Raw genomic sequence first — 19,246 nt, 5'->3', positions numbered from 1 at the left:
AAAAGACAGCGTTGTGAATTAATTTCTTAAATTAGATGTGTTTAAGTTACAGTTTTAGATAAGACTATTGTTCTTTGTGATTTTCAGTTATGCTTGTATATTTCCAATTGAATAAAAATAAATGCTGTGGAGAAGATTAGCTTATTTATCTACAATCCAGTGTTTGAGTTATATAAACAGAATATACGAGTAACCTTTTCAACTGTTTTCTGAAGAGAATGTATTCAACTCCTTTGATAAATGAGACATTTTTAACAATGTCTTGAGGGCATCATTTCACGGCGGACATTTCAGACCGTGTAAGGGGGTGGATACAAGATTAGCTTTCCAATCAAAACCGGCTGTTAAAATGCGATACTATCACCACATTGTAGATGATTTCCATATGCTTCCATCCAAACCATCTGACACCTACTTGATGGCTTTATTTTCCCCTCGACCTCTCACAGAATCTGGAGAACTGGCGGCCTCCACCCCAGGCTTATTCCTCTTCCCCTGCGGAAAAACAAGAGGCAGACAGAGACAGAGCCACGGTTTGATCGTTTACCAAAGCATTTTTGTAAGTGAAGTGCACATTACAGAGGCTTTGGAACAGCATCAGGTCCAAGACATGTTGTAAAAATATGATAAACGAGGGAAGAGCAGCCATTGGTCTGATGCCAGGGCCTGCTTCTGAGGATCAAATCATGACGAGGGACCACTTAACTTCAATGAGATGAAACAAAGAGGTCTTCACACATGAACAATGAAAATGTACATGCTTTTTACACAATGCACCATCTAGGCCGTACATCAGACACAGTAATACTCTGTGATACAAACTGTATCCAAGCAGGATTTGTATAAATGTAATGAAAATGTAAATGTCAAAGACATACAAAACTAAATATGTGTTAAATTCAATGAAATGTAGAGCCCTCCTTGTTGCAATGGTTGGAAAAAAGCTGCCATTAAATCGGGTATTACCACTGTTAAGGCTGGAGTTATATTAATATTTATGCTTTGGGGGTTAAAGCATAGCTACAGTTCCTAGAGATGCTGTAGCTACATCCCTGCAGCTGTTGTACTCCTAAAAAATGTAACTACATTTCAGTACTAAAGCAGCTACAGTGATGCACCTTTAAGGCCAAAAGAACAGTGTTTGGTGAGCTTGGGCTGCTTGTGTTTTCTCCTATAAGTCTCCTATGCCGCAGGAGATTGTGTAGACCTCATTAAAGAAGTAGAAGAGGCAGTCTTCTTCTTTTCAGTATAACACATACACCAAAGCAATCTCTCAACTGCACATTTTCTGCTTACAACAATTGTTGCTCTCCATCACAGTGAAAAACACGATTTCAACATAATTACTGCGGGGTGCAGAATTGCAGGAATGACCCAGCCTTCATGTACGATACATCCATCTATAGGGTAGTACTGCGCTGTTGTTATTAACGGGTCAAATCGTACACTGAACTACATATCACAATGCCGTGGCCACGATAGTAAAACTAAAACACACCGAACAAGATATAGATAACTTTACAGATATTATTCTCTCCAAAGCAGACAATACCAAACTCTGAACCTGAGGAACAGGGTCATTTGGAAGAGGAAATAGGAAGCATGTAAATTGTATTAATTGCTTTTGCAGTCTGGTATACAGCCTATTTGACTCACTCTGTGCAGTGTTACCACATAACGGATAGTGCTTTCAGCAGAGCAATATACAGTTACAGTTATTGAGCTTTACGTTTTATTGAACTCTACATTTATTCTACTCTTGAGGGTGATAACACCGAGCTCTCTTCAGCTGAGTCACAGAGACCCTCTACTCTTACATAATATGTTCCATGGTAACCTCAGCCAGGCAACAAGGACATAAAGAGCACATATGCCGTTAAAACTACTAAATAGAGTGGTGCAGGGATGATGTATTTGTGTAGCCGACGCGGAAATAAGCTGCGCATGGGTTCCCTCGACAAAAAAGCAATGTGATTTCTCCATATGATTTTGGAATATTGTAAAAAATAAGATCTGTGGAAAACGAACCTGTTTGATAAATGCAAGTCTTGTTCAGCCGGATACTATCCACATGTCTACCCTAATCTTTTTATCATAAATCTAATCGCCAGAAGCAAAATGCTAATGTTATGCTATAAACGAACTACAGCAAGGTCGCACGACTTCAACGTCACGCCAACGATCGATATTCAAAAATACACATTAAAAATTGTACAAGTTGAAGTGTTTGTTTTAACAGTTTGCAAGAGCGCAGGTACTTGCTTTCAAGCAGAACAGGGAAAACAAACTTAGCGGGAGTGTTTACGTGTTCGGCGTAATGACGTACAACGGCCTCGACAACTTCTGTAGTCCTATTCAGCCACTTGTTAACAACCATCGTTTTTCAGACACGTAAACTCTTCAGAAATCACCAGTGGGGTCACTGCTGATGTATTTAATGTCATAAAACAAAACGTGATCCGTCTCTTACATTTTTGTCAACCACAGACCTTATTTCCAGCTATTTTCCAAAATCTATGGAGAAATCCCATTGGCTCTGAGACGAGGGAACCGGTAGTGGTAAAATGCTAACTCACTTCCGGGTTTTAGGACTTGTTCCTGCACCACTCTATTGAAAAGACAGTTCATTTTCTCAAAGTGTTGTCAATTTAAGTTTTAATCATATTCTAGGAAACCTCACTTTGGACTTGATAATGTTTGGAGAGCTCAGCTACATTACCATCTGTTGCTGCAGATAATTATCATCAACTTGACTGAGTTTTAATCTAATCCCATATGCCATATTTTGACAAAAATATGCAGTACTTTTAATGACTCCTCCATATTAGTTATTAAGAAAACTGCAAAATAGTCAAGGACTGTTCCGAGTATGCGCCTGGAAGACAAACTACAGTATTGGAACGTTTTAATGAGTTTTACACTATTTTAAAGTCTTGCAGAAGAGAAACAATTGTTGTTACATTTCTGTTCATCAATCTAACCCCTTTACTCTTCCTGGAAATGGATGTCAACACACTCTACAGAAGCAGCTACAAATAAGATCTTGCAAACAGCTCAAAAGAAGGACAGTAGAAGGCATTATGATGCTAAATAATTGATGAAATCTGCCATGAAATGTTAATTGTGAATATTTAAAGGACCGAAGAAGAAGAAGAAGAAGAAGAGAAGAAGAGAAGAAGAAGAAGAAGAAGAAGAAAGAAGAAGAAGTAAGAAGAAGAGAAGAAGAAGAAGAAGCCGAAGAAGAAGAAATGAAGAAGACAGAGAGAGAAGCAAGAAGAAGACGAAGAAGAAGAATAAGAAGAAGAGACGAAGAAGAAGAAGAAGAAAGAAACACTGTTTTTTTATTAATGATCTTATACAAGGTTCCTGTGCTGCTGTCTGCTACCAGTATCTGCTGGTGTGTACACGACACAGGTGGCCATTTTATAGTGCAGCCACTTTTATCCCCTTTTTTTCACAAAACAGCGTTTACCTTTTCTTGTGATGTCGGGGGTTTAGCCCCTGGAACACTAAGGCAGGAACACTAATGCTCTGTGGTGCGCAGTGACATCTTCTACAGTATATCTGTTTCATGTCACATGCTGTAACTGCTTAATATTCACACGTACGGGCTATTTTTAGTCCTCAGTTCACCTGACCTGCATGTCTTGGGACTGCAGGAAGCTGGAGAGACCATTACAGGGAGAATATGCTTGTTTAAAGCCCCAGCTGAGCGGCCACTGGGTTCAAACTGAGGTGACACGGGGTGTTGTGTGATGGCTCTAACCTATGCAGCCATGTGGGAGACAACAGTAAGTCTCAAAACAAGGACACTGACATCATCATTTGCTAAACTGGATTTCTGCTCCTTACATTATTTATGTTAGTGGAAAATATTCACAGACCTGACGCTGTGTTCAGATTTGCTAATGAGAAAGAATAAAACCAATCACAGTCACTTCATTATGACACCTTATAGAATTAAGAGTGTAAACCATGTTATATAAATGAGATCTTTACAGGTGCCTTGACCTAACCAAAAAGACAGGCACTTACAAGAGGTTTAACTAAATCTGTTTAAAATGCTCTGGGTGGAATCAGGTGTAGTTTATAGTTTTTGAACACCTTAACAGATAAAACAGGTCAATAGTCAGAGTTGTTCCCCATGACAAAGATGTTTTCCTAATAGAGACAATCGTCCTAATTTACATGGCGTATATCCAACGAGCGATATTTGCTTCTTTGCTTCAAAATAGGCTTTGTTCACATTTTCCATTTTCGTTTATTTCTGATCAACCACCTCTGTTGTTAAGGTTTGTTAAGGTTTAAACTAAAAATGGTTATCATTAATTTCACCAACAGGAACACATACAGACAGAAGTTTCATTTAGGCGTTTCATTTAACTACAATTGGTGAGTTTTTTTCGGACGAGCCCCTTTGTGCTTGTTCCCGACTTCATTTTCAGCTCCTGCCCTTCTAATTTAAAAAAGACTTGCATTCCTGAAAATGGAAAACAAATGTTTATTTCTGATGCTGATGTTTATTCGTTACGTGACTGACTTTCTTATGAGAATTTGATGGAGGATTTCTTTGCATTTTGTAGTTTGGAAATGTGTTGCTGAATTTTAAACACGATGATGAATGCAATACTAAATAGGATTTTAAGCATCCTGGAGGCTTTCAAACACAGCAGCACGCTGAATGTTTATCTGAATGCAGCTTTCAGTGTCCAACACACAGTAGCCTCTTTATTATTCTACTGTATCTCTCTATAATGCATCCACAATACACTATTATTTATCATATCACATCTCGTGTGTCCAGCTCGGCACAAACATTTTCAAAAAGAGAGAGAAGCTTTAGGCCTGACTTAATCTGTACCTATACTCCACCACTACAATGTAAACAAACACATATTGTACAGTGCATACACACAGGAGTCAGGACACAACAATATTAGATTCAGGGACTCGGGAGAAGGTAGATTTCTAGCAGTGAAGAATATGCTATCGAGTGCAGCTCATCTATCATTAAACAGAATCATAATATCTTGAGGGAGGCTGGAGAGGAGAGTGTGGAGAAGTTACAATGTGGAGCGAGTGTGGGTGGATGTAAGAAACAGAAAGGAAGATACAGGGAATAAGCAGGAGTAAGACGACGGAGCAGAAGGGCAAGTGAGAGAACATTAAGAGGTTAGAGCAGATTTGAACAGTGCAGAATAAGAGGATGCCATAGGAACTTAAAGATGCCATATGACATGTACTGGAGTTGTAACAGGGTCAGAGCGGTGTGGTTCTGTTGTCATCATATTTATCTCACACCTGGATTTTCAACAGCGACCAGCATCCCCTTCTCCTCCTGCCCTCCTGTCTGTTTGCCTTTCTGCCTCTGCTCTCCCTTCCCTCCTCTTCCCACTCTCCTCCCACTTCCACACCCATGAAACGACCAATGGCATGAGATCAGTTCCAGACAGCTTCACCTCTGCTTGAGCGAGCGCTTTCATATGAATCTTTTTCTTTTTTTGTCCGGAAACATACTATTCATATTGATGTGATTCATCAGAGGAATACTTTAACTAACACACACAAAACATGACTGAAGCCTATCTCCAAGAAATGATGTTAACCATGTTGATGTTCATTGATTCACATTCAGGAGCTTCCACGCACCGACACAGATATCTGATATAAAAGTTTATTACTCACAAAGATAAAACATAGTCTTAAAAGGTAGGGTAGGTAATTCACTTCAGAAACACTTTTTGTCTCTTAACATCCCGATAGCAATGAATACATTAAATGCTTTAACAATAAATACATTAAAAAGATTCATCTGTGAAAGCCGTAGCGCTGTAAAAAGTACGACCAGTTATTTTAGCCGGGCCTGTGCACAAACTTATCTCGTGCCCTCATTGGTCATGTGCGCGTCCGTGTGTGTTGGAGGAGGGGCTCTGTGAGGAAGTCTGAACGAAGGGGCAGATTTTTTTCGGCTGCGTAGTTTCAAATTCTAGCGCACTCCAGCTGGTTTCTCCATTCTTACCTACCCTACCTTTAATATGTTTTACTGCTGTTGTTGGGGAACAGAGGAGTCAGAGTCACACTCTCACATTCTCCGAGCGCCCCCGTAGTGTGATAATACATTTGATATTTTTGGGTTTTCCACTGTTGGTTGGACAGAATAAGATGCAAATCAGAACAAATCAAGCAATATGAAAACTGCCAGCTCAGGCTAAGGTTGGGAAATCGTCATGAACATTTCTTTACTATTTTACAGGCTAAACGAATCAAGAAAATAATCGTGCACGGCAAAAATTATCATTAGTTCCTCATTACCGACCTTTTGATATTCTCACTTCTGGCATTGGGCTTCTTTTTGTTACCTGTTGGTGTATATTTTATTCAAGCTTTAGGAGTGCAGGACACAAAACAAACAAAAAACATAATAATAATAAATATGTAAGGGGAAAAAAAAGACAAGGACACAAAGGAAATACTACAGTGGCAGCGGAGAGAGGAGAGGGACGACCGTAGAAAACGAAAACATGTGACATTCTGACAAGGACATAGAGATAAAGTGACAAAAGGATGAATCCAAACCAGATTATTCGGTATACAAGGAGGAGGGTGACACAAAAACAAAGACGGAGACATAGATAACATGAAAGCAAACATAGATAAGAAATGGGCTTGATAGAGGTTCAGGAGGATCTGTTACTTCAAAGCAATGAGAGCTATTTAGATTATAAGTAGCACTTAACATACTCTTTAGGTCTAGCAGCATGAATTTTAGTTAGACTTGAAAATTAGGTCATTTAGCTTTTCCGGTTTCTTTTGAAAAGCCCCGTTAATTCTCAGCCTATGTATGTTGATCCACTGCTGTGCTGCGGCGACTCTTCAAACCCAGAGACAGACAGAGATGAGAGAACGGGACCAAAGGGAGGCGAGCGGGAACAGAGCAGGACCAAGTGTGGGAAATGCCAACAGATCAAAATGTATAGGAGAAATTACAGCTGCTCCAGCAGCAGCCAATAGCTCAGAGTGATGCTCATTAGCATATGAATCATTATCATGGCGCTTGAGGCTGGAGGCAAGCAGCCATGATGCACAAAGCTCAGAGCGCACAAAGCCATGTTTACAGAGAGCACTAAGGTCTCTGAACATGTTTGCTGTCATGGCCAAACATGAAGCATTTCCTGCGCTCCTTTGTCACAGAGCAAAGAAAGCAAAACACTTTTTAACAATAACACATGGCACACTGTAGATATTCAATTCAAGGTCACAGTGTCATCAAAAGAAAACCTGACTGCCCACACAACTGCGGTTCATATTCAATGAAATCGTTTTCAGAAATATGTTCCACTATAAATTGTAAGGTGGAGGAAGAAGGCTTTCATGAGAGCCATTATTTCTGCTCTCATGAGGCTGGGTATCGAACCGTAATACGTTTTTTATACACAACTGCAATGTGTTACACTGAGCATCGAAACCTTCAAAGTACCGAAGCTGAAATTGAATGTTTAATAACTATTTGATCTAACAGATCCGGATGGAAATCACATGTTTTATAATTTTCAACACATTTGGGCAAAGTTTTAAATATAACATACAGACCATCGGGATACATGCAGATCCCAATTTTGTAAAGTGAACTCAAAAATATATTAATTAAAAAACATCTGCATAATGGGTTGAGCTTGTTTATCACTAGTTCGAGTCAATCAAAAATATTGTTATTATTTTGTAAAAACGATTCAATAAAACAAAAGAATAAGAATTTTGTGTTAACATGAAAAAAGCTAGGCTAAAAATGATTCATTAAAATTCACTCTGCTCTTTATTGCAGCTGTGTTGTATGAAATACTTCTGTTCCTGTCCATCACAGTCAAAACAGATACAAGCTTGGTCATGCAAAATTCCCAAATGCCTTGTGGTTTACAACAGGGCCTTGGCTCATTTGAATAACTTTCTAAAAACATTTCAAATAAATGTCAATATTTAGAAGTGAATAATGAGCAGTGTAACTTACCAGTTTCCTTTGACACCAGGTGCAGACGCCACATAGAGCCACCAGCCAAACGGCACATACTACAGATGCAACAGACACCAGGAACACACTGAGAGACACCGAGCCTGAGGGAGAGAGACACAGAGAGGAGGGTATTAGTGCATTTATTATAACACTTGCCCTGTTGGGTCTCCTGAGATTCAAAGTCGATGTTGGAGTATAAATACGGAGTGTGAGAAAACGCCCCGTTTCAGTGGAGAACGTACTGTATAATCATAACCAAGCATTGTAATGTGGCTTCCTTCCCCTCTCCATTCATCCTTGTCATTTGGCATCTGTCATCAGTAAGACACAAAGATAAATGTAACGGGAGTGGGAGGGAAATGACATGGAGGCACTGAAACTGCTTCATGCTCATGTTCCCTGCATGTATCAATAGGAGATGCGCACATGTCAGGAAGAGATAATATCATGGGGCCAGAAGCCATGCAATTACTAGCTTCCGTTTTCTCTCTTCTATCTTGTAAATCCTTCAGCAACTCTGTTCGCGTCTTGACAGATGAAAACTTCTTCCACAGCCTTCTATTCCTCATCTCTAAGTCTTTCAATTACCGCCTCTCAACAATGTTGTTCATTCAGTTTCAGCCGCCTTGTCTGCCAAGTCATTCAAAATGCAAAAGCACGCTGGCAAAACACTATCTGCAAACATTGAGCTCATAACTCTGCTACATCCTTTTTCTCAACACAACAGGAGATCTTTTCTCTAAGCCTCTTTCTACGTGAAACATTTATCCCACTGCTGATTCTTTCCTTATCCCTTCATTGCACTTTCCATCTTTGCCTGAGCATGTAAAACATTTATACGTTTCTTTCCGTGCCAACATCAGAGGAAGTGCATTAGCTAAGCCAATTTAATCATCCTGATCCACCTTCTTTCTACACATTTTATAAGCTTCCTTTCTACATCTCTTTCAGCTGCATTATGCACCTTTTCAACAAAGTGTGTCTGTTATTATTTAGTAACATTAGTATTCCTACAAGTCATCACTAATAACAAAAAAATGGTCACTAAACCTTTCTAAAAGCTCAGGGGGCTTTTTCAAGTTTCACCAATGCAAGCATTCCAATTATTACAGGGCATTATTGAGTTGGGTTAAAACAGTGTTCACTTGGAGGCTCTCTGGTTTGTCGCATTTGGCTGCCCATCTCTCTTTTTTCCATACTTTTATTTCTACCTACTTTAAACGTATTGATTACTTTCAGTATTAAGGGATTCAATGCCCAACAATGCTTGAGGGAAAAATCAGTGCCAACTTCGGTTTAGTTCTTTAGTTTAAAAAAAAAAGGGGAAAAAAGGATATCAGAAGAAGGTTACTTGAATAAAAGTTTCAAATGAACTGCCTGAGGCACATGGCATTGAATAAATATACTTGGAGGGCTGTTTAGAAATTGATTTTGTTGTTGCAAGGCTGCCTGGTACAACCTTATATTGAATCTGTCCTTGTATGTCTCCAACAGGCTCATCCAGCTTACATTTATGCAAGGTTTTTATCCTTGCATTTAGCCGTTTGAACTCCTCCACTTATTAAAGTGTCAGCTCCTCTTTACCAACCAGCCTCACCCAAATTAAATTATATTTGCCCGTTAAATCAGGTATCTATTTTAAATGGTGAGTTATTAGACATGGCAGAATATAGTGTTGGCTTGATTATAGGGTTCAATTTGTTCTCGCTCTGAGCCTTTCAGTCTGACAGCAGAGAAGGTGTTGTGGTAACATCACTTTCAAAAGCGTTGTAATGCTTTACAGATAAGTGTTCTCAATCTCACGGGTGTTTCCTTGACAATTTGGAGCAACACAGAGAAAAAACTGAAAGTAATATATGTTGAAACACAGCTAAAGATGCTGAAATACACACTGCAGCTGGAGAGAACAAAAGCAGGAGGAAAGAACAATGACTTTCCTTTTAAAACGACCAGACACTATCATTTTCCACAAGCAAATCAAAAATGATAAAACATTATGTAATAACAAAGTTTAACAAGGCAGTCATGATTGTCACTGTTCAGTTCATTGGTTCAAGTTGAAGATTTTGTTACATGAACGTGATAGATTAGCTGCTCGAGACGTGTTTGTTGCACAAGTCATTTCAAAATGAACTCCAGGACCTATATTATGAAAACAACTAAAGTTACCAATTCGACCAATCCTAGGCAATAATACTTATAATAAAACCAAATTTGTTACTGAAAAATCAGCTGCACAATCTTACAGCCTCAACATCCAATTGAGAATGTATATTTTCTGGAACAGTCACAAGTTATAGCTCTACATTTCAGCACCATGGACAGAGTCCCTCCCCACTGGCCCTTTACCCGCAGGCTAAATTGAGACCTGATGGACAAACTGGCCTGAGCTGGTACAAATAAAGCTAACGGCATGATTGTTTTGCGGGTTCCTAATTTAGGTTGTATTCAACTGCAAGAATGAGTTTGTATCTCCCTCATTTGGCCTTCTTTGGATCATGTTCCCAGTTTCTGTCCCATAGATATTCCATCGACAGTACATATGGGGGTAATCTGGGTGCACTTGAGATCTGAATACACAGTTGTAGAATAGATTCTCATTCACATTCCCAAATTGCAAAGAGATAAGATGCACTTACTAAACTCTCACCAAACATATTTGCAAGAGTAACGCCGCAATTCCTACAGAGAAACCTCATTTAGAGTCACATCTTTTAACCCTGCTCTGTGGTTCAGCTCTCACTTTACTACAACAACATTCACAACAAACACTTGTTTTGTCTCAGCTGCTAACAAGGAATATGTATGTAGCGTATCTTGAGAAAAAGATCAATGCGAAGGAGTGAGCTCATAACCTCAAAATCCACTACTCCCTCTCACAAAATGAACATCTGTTGCATTAAACTGGCCTCATACATGTACTTATCATTATCCACTAGCACCTGAGCTTTTAAAGTACTTTTAAAATGTTATTAGAAACATTACATAACTGGGTATCTATGCGTCTTACTCATATCTGTATTTGTAGTGAACGTATACAGTACATAAAATATAGTACAAGCACATTCAGTTTGATGGCAAAGCTCCACACCAAAGCGAAGCAGCAAATGGACACATACATGTTAACAATTCATGACAGAGCATGGAGCTCAGTGAACCAAAATGACCTCTGTGTCGAGCAACTGCTCCTCCACTTTAAAGAGAGCCAGCTGAGGTGGTTCGGCCACCTGGGACGAACCCCTCTCTTTGGAGTTACAGTGGCCTCCACTGCCTGCAGGGTGGCCTAGGGGACAGGCTGGACATCTGGCTGCAGGAAGCTGCTCCTCCACTAGCCCAGCTGGGTTGGAACTGAATAAGATGTAATCTAGATCAATCGAGCAGCTGATGGCTGACATTAGATGTCACTCATCAGCCTCATCACTGTTGCTTCAGTTTAGCTGCAGTGGGCTTTGATTTGTTGGTGGTTTTAGATTCTACTTCAGTGATCATGAATTAAAATGTTCATGAAGATACTGATGTTTTTTCCAAAGATTGTATCGGAATTTACATAATAACTTAGTTAGTTATTGTGTTCAGTATAAACTTTATTGTGTTCTTTTCCTTATACATGTGATGTTTTGGTGTTGTTTTGTTTCTTTCCGTTAACCGTCAAGTGGGAAATAAGTATTTTTGTTTGTGTGTTTCTCTTAGTATCCTAAGATACTGTTATGTTTGGCTGTGAAAAAAAAAATTATTATTATGAAGGGCAGACCATCTATTTGTATTTATTTGTTTTTTTTAGAAAGGGGCAGGTCACATAAGATTTTATTCTTCTCCCTGCTCCTTTTCGCTCAATGGTAGAGTCATGTTTTGTGGCAATTATTGTACATTTGGTTTTGCATACCATGAGCGGGACAAATACAAATGAAATGAAATGAAAAGTACATATTACACATACAACAACAAGCACTCAAGGTTAGGGTTGGGAACCGAAACTCGGTTCCAGATGAGAACCGATAAGAAAATGCCGGGTACCGGGTGCCCATACAAAATACACAATTTCGGTTCTGCTTAACGGTTCCTAAACGCGGTAGACCCTGTATTCCAGCGGGTCCGTCTGCACCGCGGTGCTGCGGTGACCCGGTGGAATACAGGGCGGACCTGGAGAATCACAGAATGGCCGGTCGTCAGCGGGCCGTTGACGGCCGGCTCGGTACGCTGACGGCCGGCACCGCCCTTCATTTTTTAAAACTGCATCATATAAATTGCGCTGACAGGCGACAGAGGTCCACAGTTGCCCCGCAGCGATGCTCCCCCGCCCTCCCGTAGACATTTCACGAGCTCAGTCACTTCATAACACCAAAGATAGGTCGCGGTAAACACTCTGAAGTGAGGCTCCACTACACTAAAAAAGAAAAAGAAAAGGCAAAGTGTAATGCCTGTTAATAGCTTGCCACAGGCATAGCTCAGTTAAAATAAAGCACAGCTATTGTGCAATACATTTGTATTGCATGTATATTTTTTTAGTAACAATTTCAGTTAAAGCTTTTAAGAATAAATATATTTTTGTTATCTAAACGTTTGACCTCTTTATTTTACAATTTTGGAATCGAAACGGGGAATCGATAAGAACCGGAATCGATAAGCAGAACCGGAATCGAAATCGGAATCGATAAATTTCAAACGATACCCATCCCTACTCAAGGTCCACTTCATAGTTTTTGACACAACTTTCAGCCAAATCACAGTTGCTCAGCTGTCATTGAGATTGATATTCAAAAATCAGAGGCCCCTATAGGATTTCATCCACAGCTTGTCTCAAACATGTTGGTTTAAAGTTCCCACTATATGGCTCTATTGATTCTGAATTATAACGTGTCTGCTCTGAGATCTGTGATGAAACTTGTCTTGATAACAAAATAATGATAATAATAATAATAACATTAATAAAGAGTAGTTGACATGCTCTACTGCTGTAATGATGTAATGTCAGCTCGCGAAAGGTTAAATAAATGAGGATTCAATTACCTCCAGATTCAGCACCCACTGTGCTGTGTTTGGTATCACACTGGGCACCTCCCATGGCTCCCAGTGTAAACAAGAGACTCTTCAGTACTGCTTCATTCACTCAAATTTCTCCCTCTCTCGTACTTGTTCACTCTCAGTTATGTACTTTACAGTAACCGCATGAAGTCTAAGATCATTAAGTTAAGAATCCCTAAACGTAATGCATACACACATTTATATTTAATTACAGGAAGTAGTGTGCCATCTCTATATTTTCATATTAATTAAGTTATTCTTGTCGACCACCTTCCTACTTGCAGATTCTTTGCCAACATGCCATTGCTTTCCCTTGTGGTAATTATATAATTTATAAGACAATTGATTAGAACTTTTCATTAGAAAAATAACCTTAAAAACTGTTTCTCTCTTTCTTTCTCTCTACTTGCAGCACTCTCTCTCCACCACAGTCACGGCAGTCTTCAAAATTATTCAGCTTTTCACAACAAATGATTGAACACTGAATTCCTAATGAAGGTATTCACTAAGAGTTTATTTTAAACTGAGATTGGTAATGTTTATTTCTCTTTCTCAACATAATGATGGGTGACTGATGAAAAGCCAACTGATAAATCATTGTTATAGACTTGTACGTTAAAGTGTACTGAAGTTTTTACTAGCTTCACTCCAGTTTGATATTTTGAGTAGTTGTTTGAACTCAGCTGAGATCAGATTGTTTACCTTTTCTCAGTCGCCAGATGTGCCACACAAATATCACTCTTCTGTGTGGCGTTGTTAGGTGTAAAAAGATTATTGGGGAACGACTTGATTGGCAAACGCAATACTAGCTAATGTCACATGATGCGGTATTTCACATTTCCCTCGTAGTTAAACACAGGTGATACGAATTGGACTGAGAATATGGGCTCAGAACAGTCTCATAATACACACATGCACACAGAAGGATTCAAACTTGTATTTCCGGATCCATACTTGTGTTTTTCAATGCACACACAAATGTATTCCGTTTCATATACATGTAAATAAAATCCAAATACAGAAAAAAGTTTTATATATGTATTTTTGATCCTCACTTATTAGTTTCACGTTTAAATCCCCTGAACCTGCAAACACAAACAGCTTTCTGTGCACGGATCGCTTTGCATTCGTGTGTGGGTTTTTTGAGACTCCCCTGACTGTCAGCCGATTCGTACTTGTAAGTTTTTCTATCTATAGCCAATCAGATGTCTCCTTCATTCTAAGCCAATCACATGAGCGCACCCCCACGAGGGTAAGATTACTTCATTTACGCATTTTGCGCAGTCCGGTCAGCTCGCTAAACAGAGGGCGGAGCATCAGGTGATCATGCAGACTCACTCAGCAGCTGATCTGATCTCTCTCTCGCGTCCGGTTATACTTCACTCGCGTTTATGTCCATATCGATCAGATCCAGCTCTCCTGATCGACCTTTATAGAGAGCACCGATCAAACTATTAAGAGTGAATATCGGCCGATAATGACCGGCGGGGCTCCCCCCCGTTAACAGGTCACTGTCTAGCACTGGCCCTCGTAGTGCACTGATCGATTAGGCTAAGCTAACCTGTAGCTGCTCCCTCCACACTCACAACAACTTCATACAGACATAAATAAAGCAGCTGTATTCGCCATACAGGAAACACTCATTTAAAACGGGTTTGCCTGCCGTTTTTGTGTACACAAGCATTCATCAATGGTTCGGAAAGTGGCGCTGTACCTTAATAATATAAAGGCTTGTATTTGCGTGCATTTCCTGTTCGGAAAGTGGCGCTGTACTGAGAGTGGAGGGTGTCCTGAGATTAGCGCCTGCAGGCAGGCTCCATGGAGCTGTCAGCTCCGGACTGCGCAAAATGCGTACATGCAGCGCTACGTCATGAACCCAAGAAATCTACCCTCGTGGGGGCGCGCTCATGTGATTGGCTTAGAATTGAGGAGACATCTGATTGGCTATAGATAGAAATAATTACAAGTACGAATCGGCTGACCGTCAGGGGAGTCTCAAAAAACCCACACACGAATGCACAGTGATCCGTGCACAGAAAGCTGTTTGTGTTTGCAGGTTCAGAGGTTTTAAACGGAAAACAAATATGTGAGGATCAAAAATACACATGTAAAACTTTTTTCTGTATTTGGATTTTATTTACATGTATATGAAACGGAATACATTTGTGTGTGCATTGAAAAACACAAGTGTGGATCCGGAAATACAAGTGTGAATCCTTTTGCAGATCATGAAATACAAGTGTGAATCCTTCTGTGCGCATGTGTATTATGAGACTGTTCTGAGCCCATATGAGAACGTCAGCCCTGTTTGTTTGTGCATTGTATCAGTTTGGGTTATTATTGTTACCTCTGTCGAGCAAACACAGTTTCATGGCGTTATCTTGTTGCTTCCTGTTTGTAGTCCTCTTCTATGACAAGCTATGGTTAGCATAGCGTTAGCCATGTTGTTCCTGGAGTATCACTCCGCCTTTACAGATCTGATAACTTTTTATCAGCGGTTTAAGTTTTCTTCGAAATACAAACTTAAGTTTTCGAAGATAATTCACAGTTTATGGCGACTACATTAACTGTCTCCTTGAGGAAAAGCACAGACTGCCAACTAACGAAATAAGATGACACTGTGCTGTGGCAACAGGCAATTAGCCGCATGTGCCATCCACTTTGGGCATGCGCATTATTGTTCTCCCACACTGAAGGCAATTGTGAGCATAGCGCTTTGCCTTTTGTATCCCATTACAGTTAAAACAGATGTCATCAGATTACTGGTACATTTAAACAAAATGGGGATTACTTGTAGGATTACTATGTCACAAAGAAATAATTGAGCATTTCATGTTTTATGTAAAAGAAGCAGATTTTGTTTCTGTTTGTAAACTCTAATGTTCTTGTACAGGTAATAAAGTAACGTGTTATAGCAGAAAGTTTAATCCAGTGTATTTCTGGTATATTCATTTTAATGATGTCACCTGATAGATGTGTGTTAAACTTGAATAATGCTAAAATGATGTCCCATTTTAAGTAGAAGTAGATTAGCGCAAATGGTCTTTTCTTCCACTTTTGTGTAATAATCAAAAGGTGTTTTTTTGGCTATTTGTGAGTAGGTAAGGTACAGTACAACCTGTGATTTCTGCCTTGAGTAAAATGATTACCCGTTGATAAGTATTTTTCAGAAATTCATTTTGGGCTTTCAAGCGCGGAACTATAGGTTATCTGTGTGTATACGCCGTGTGTAAGAGTTTTTTGTATGATCTGGAAACTTACATTAATAAAAGGAGAAAATATGATGTCAATTCTTGGACCTTCTCAAATATAACTATACTTTAATTACAGTTTCCAGATATTAGAAGAGGCCATGAGATGATGTGTGTTATTGAGTCACACAGTTAGAGAGACAATGGTCCTTCTGAATTATCAATAGATGTATTCATGTTAAGTGAGCTGACTTCGAGGTTAGAGGAAGTTCAGAGAAGGCCTTAGGATATAAGAACAGTTAACCTTGGCTTAACTAATCCTATGCATGTCATGAGACGATGACGTTTAAACATATACAAGTGTAGCTTTGCATGTGACATTTGTGTGATAGGCTGCATGATAAAATGTGTGTGTGATCCCAGCTATACATTGGTCATCTGTTAACATCTCCTTGACAGAAGATGGGCATCTAGACCGGGTGACGACGATACCTATTGACGCAGCAACCACTGTAAGTTATATTCTTGTTTAATTAGACTTCTCTGTTTCATTTATTCTACTCTATAATTGTTCTGTAGTTATTGTAGCTAAAACGGCGCTTTTGAGAGATTTTAAATCTCAGATCTGCTCAAGTGAACCTGTTACACAGGTCTCAGTAGGGGCACTCAAGCCTGCATTACAATATAGGCAGGGCCAGTCTGCTGTCGCCCATCATCTGTAGAGAGTTAACTAATTAGAGGGGCGTGGCCCCACAGCTGTGATAACTCAGCAATCAGGCGTCCATTATAGGTAGCTCTTTCCTAGAGCGTCAGCTTTAGCGTCAGACAGCCGAAGACTGACAAAGACATTGGAGTCCTGCTGGAGTAAGACTGACAAAGACATTGGAGTCCTGCTGGAGTCACGAGGGAGGCGAATCATACACTTATATGATTCTGTTTTCTTCAAGGTCGTGTCTTCCTGGTCGAATGTACTTATTGTAAGTCGCTTTGGATAAAAGCGTCAGCTAAATGCAATGTAATGTAATGTAATGTAAAAGAGGAGGCAAATCCTACTCTGATTCAGCTAATTACCGCTGGTGTCTTATTTCTCTTTTCTTTAGTTTTCTAGCCCCTCAGGCTATAATCATGTGTATTTTCTCCATTCCTGTTCATGTGTCTTCTCGCAATTATCACTGGCCCTGTGTATCTCCTAATCGCTATAACCGGCCTGCTCTCAACTATCCCACATGCTCCACTGTGATTCAACATCTAGTTTCAGGTGGCCTGTGGAACTGCCAGTCAGCTGTTCCTAAGGCTGACTTCATCTCTGGCTACGCCTCCCTGCAGTCCCTGCATGGATTTCCTTGCTCTCACTGAGACCTGGATTACTCCATTCAACACATCCACCCCAGCAGCTCTCTCCACATCATATTCCTTCTCCCATACACCCAGACCCACTGGCAGAGGAGGTGGCACTGGTCTCCTGCTCTCTCCCAAATGGAGCTTTTCCCTCTTCAAGCTACCTAACTTCACTCCTTCCACCTTTGAATTCCATGCCGTCACAGTAACCCATCCTATACAATTAACCATTGTTGTTCTCTACCGTCCACCAGGCGCCTTGGGGGACTTCTTGGAGGAATTAGATAATCTCCTCTCACACATCCCTGAAACTGGCCCTCCCGCTGTACTTCTCGGAGACTTCAACCTCCAGACAAGGAAGATAGACGAACTAACATCTCTGTTAACCGCCTTTGTTTTCTCACTGTCTCCTTCCCCACCAACTCATAAAGCTGGCAATGTCCTTGATCTCATATTCTCAAGGAACTGCGCTACTTCTAACCTCTCTGTAAACCCGCTCCACACATCCGATCACTTCTTCATTTAATTCTCTCTATCCCTTTCCAAACATAACAAACTAATCTCTTCTCATCCTGCACCTGTCCGCCGTAACCTTCGTTCCCTCTCCCCCTCTACCTTTGCCTCATCGGTGCTCTCAGCCCTCCCTTCCTCGGACTCGTTCCAACTACTACCTCCAAACTCTGGTGCAGAAACTCTCCTCTCTACTCTCTCATCCACTCTGGACTCTCTCTGTCCTCTCACATCTCGGCAGGCTCGTCAGTCCCCTCCTGCTCCCTGGCTAAATGATGCACTGCGTGCTAATAGAACCGTCCTTCGGGCAGCAGAGCGGAAACGGTGGAAATCCAAACACTGTGACGACCTCCTAACCTATCAGGCTCTCCTCTCCTCTTTCTCTGCTTCGATCGCTCAGGCAAAAAGCACTTTCTTTCAAGATAAGATCCAATCTTCCTATTCCAATCCCAAAAAACTATTTTCCATCTTCTCCACCCTCTTGGACCCTCCCAAAGCCCCTCCCCCCTCCTCACTTCTGTCAAGCGACTTTGTTAACCACTTTGAAAAAAAGGTTGATGATATTCGCTCTTCTTTTTCTGACTCACCTTTACTCACCGCTGGGTCACCAGACCCTCCTTCCACCAACACACTTACCTCCTTTTCCCCTCTCTCTCCAAGTGAGGTTCTTACCCTCATTACCTCTGCCCGCCCTACCACCTGTCCTCTGGACCCCATCCCTTCAAACCTCCTTCAGACTATCGCTCCTGATATTCTACCGTTTCTCTCCCATTTCATCAACACTTCTCTAACTTCTGGTCACTTTCCAAACAGTCTCAAGGAGGCAAGAGTAAACCCTCTCCTAAAGAAACCCACTCTCAACCCGTCTGATGTTATAAACTACAGGCCTGTCTCTCTACTCCCGTTCCTGTCTAAAACACTTGAACGCGCTGTCTTTAAACAACTCTCCTGTTATCTCCATCAGAACAACCTTCTGGATCCACACCAGTCTGGTTTCAAGGCAGGTCACTCCACAGAAACTGTTCTCATTGCTGTCACTGAGGAACTGCACACTGCCAAAACAGCATCCCTCTCCTCTGTCATCATCCTGTTGGACCTGTCTGCTGCATTCGACACGGTGAATCATCAGATCCTCCTTCGCACTCTCCAAAAACTTGGAGTTTCAGGCGCTGCACTT

The 19,246-nt window shown here is 40.6% G+C and overlaps 1 protein-coding gene across 4 annotated transcripts in view; it reads right to left on the bottom strand.

Annotated features, from left to right (window-relative positions):
- Window positions 1-19,246, bottom strand: part of syt7b (synaptotagmin VIIb) — a 120,969-nt gene that overhangs the window by 46,580 nt on the left and 55,143 nt on the right. For all 4 annotated transcript variants that reach the window (XM_034217473.1, XM_034217468.1, XM_034217472.1 and 1 more), the window contains exons 2-3: window positions 8,006-8,109; window positions 416-495 (exon numbers count right to left, since the gene is read on the bottom strand). In XM_034217473.1, the coding sequence (XP_034073364.1) occupies window positions 416-495; window positions 8,006-8,109 (184 nt within the window). The remainder of the gene's footprint in view (window positions 1-415; window positions 496-8,005; window positions 8,110-19,246) is intronic.

The sequence above is a fragment of the Gymnodraco acuticeps genome, unplaced genomic scaffold, assembly GCF_902827175.1.
Source record: "Gymnodraco acuticeps unplaced genomic scaffold, fGymAcu1.1, whole genome shotgun sequence".
In the NCBI taxonomy this organism is placed as follows: domain Eukaryota; kingdom Metazoa; phylum Chordata; class Actinopteri; order Perciformes; family Bathydraconidae; genus Gymnodraco; species Gymnodraco acuticeps.
The sequence above is the reverse complement of the archived record's forward strand: the minus strand, read 5'-3'. Positions and strand labels throughout refer to the sequence as shown.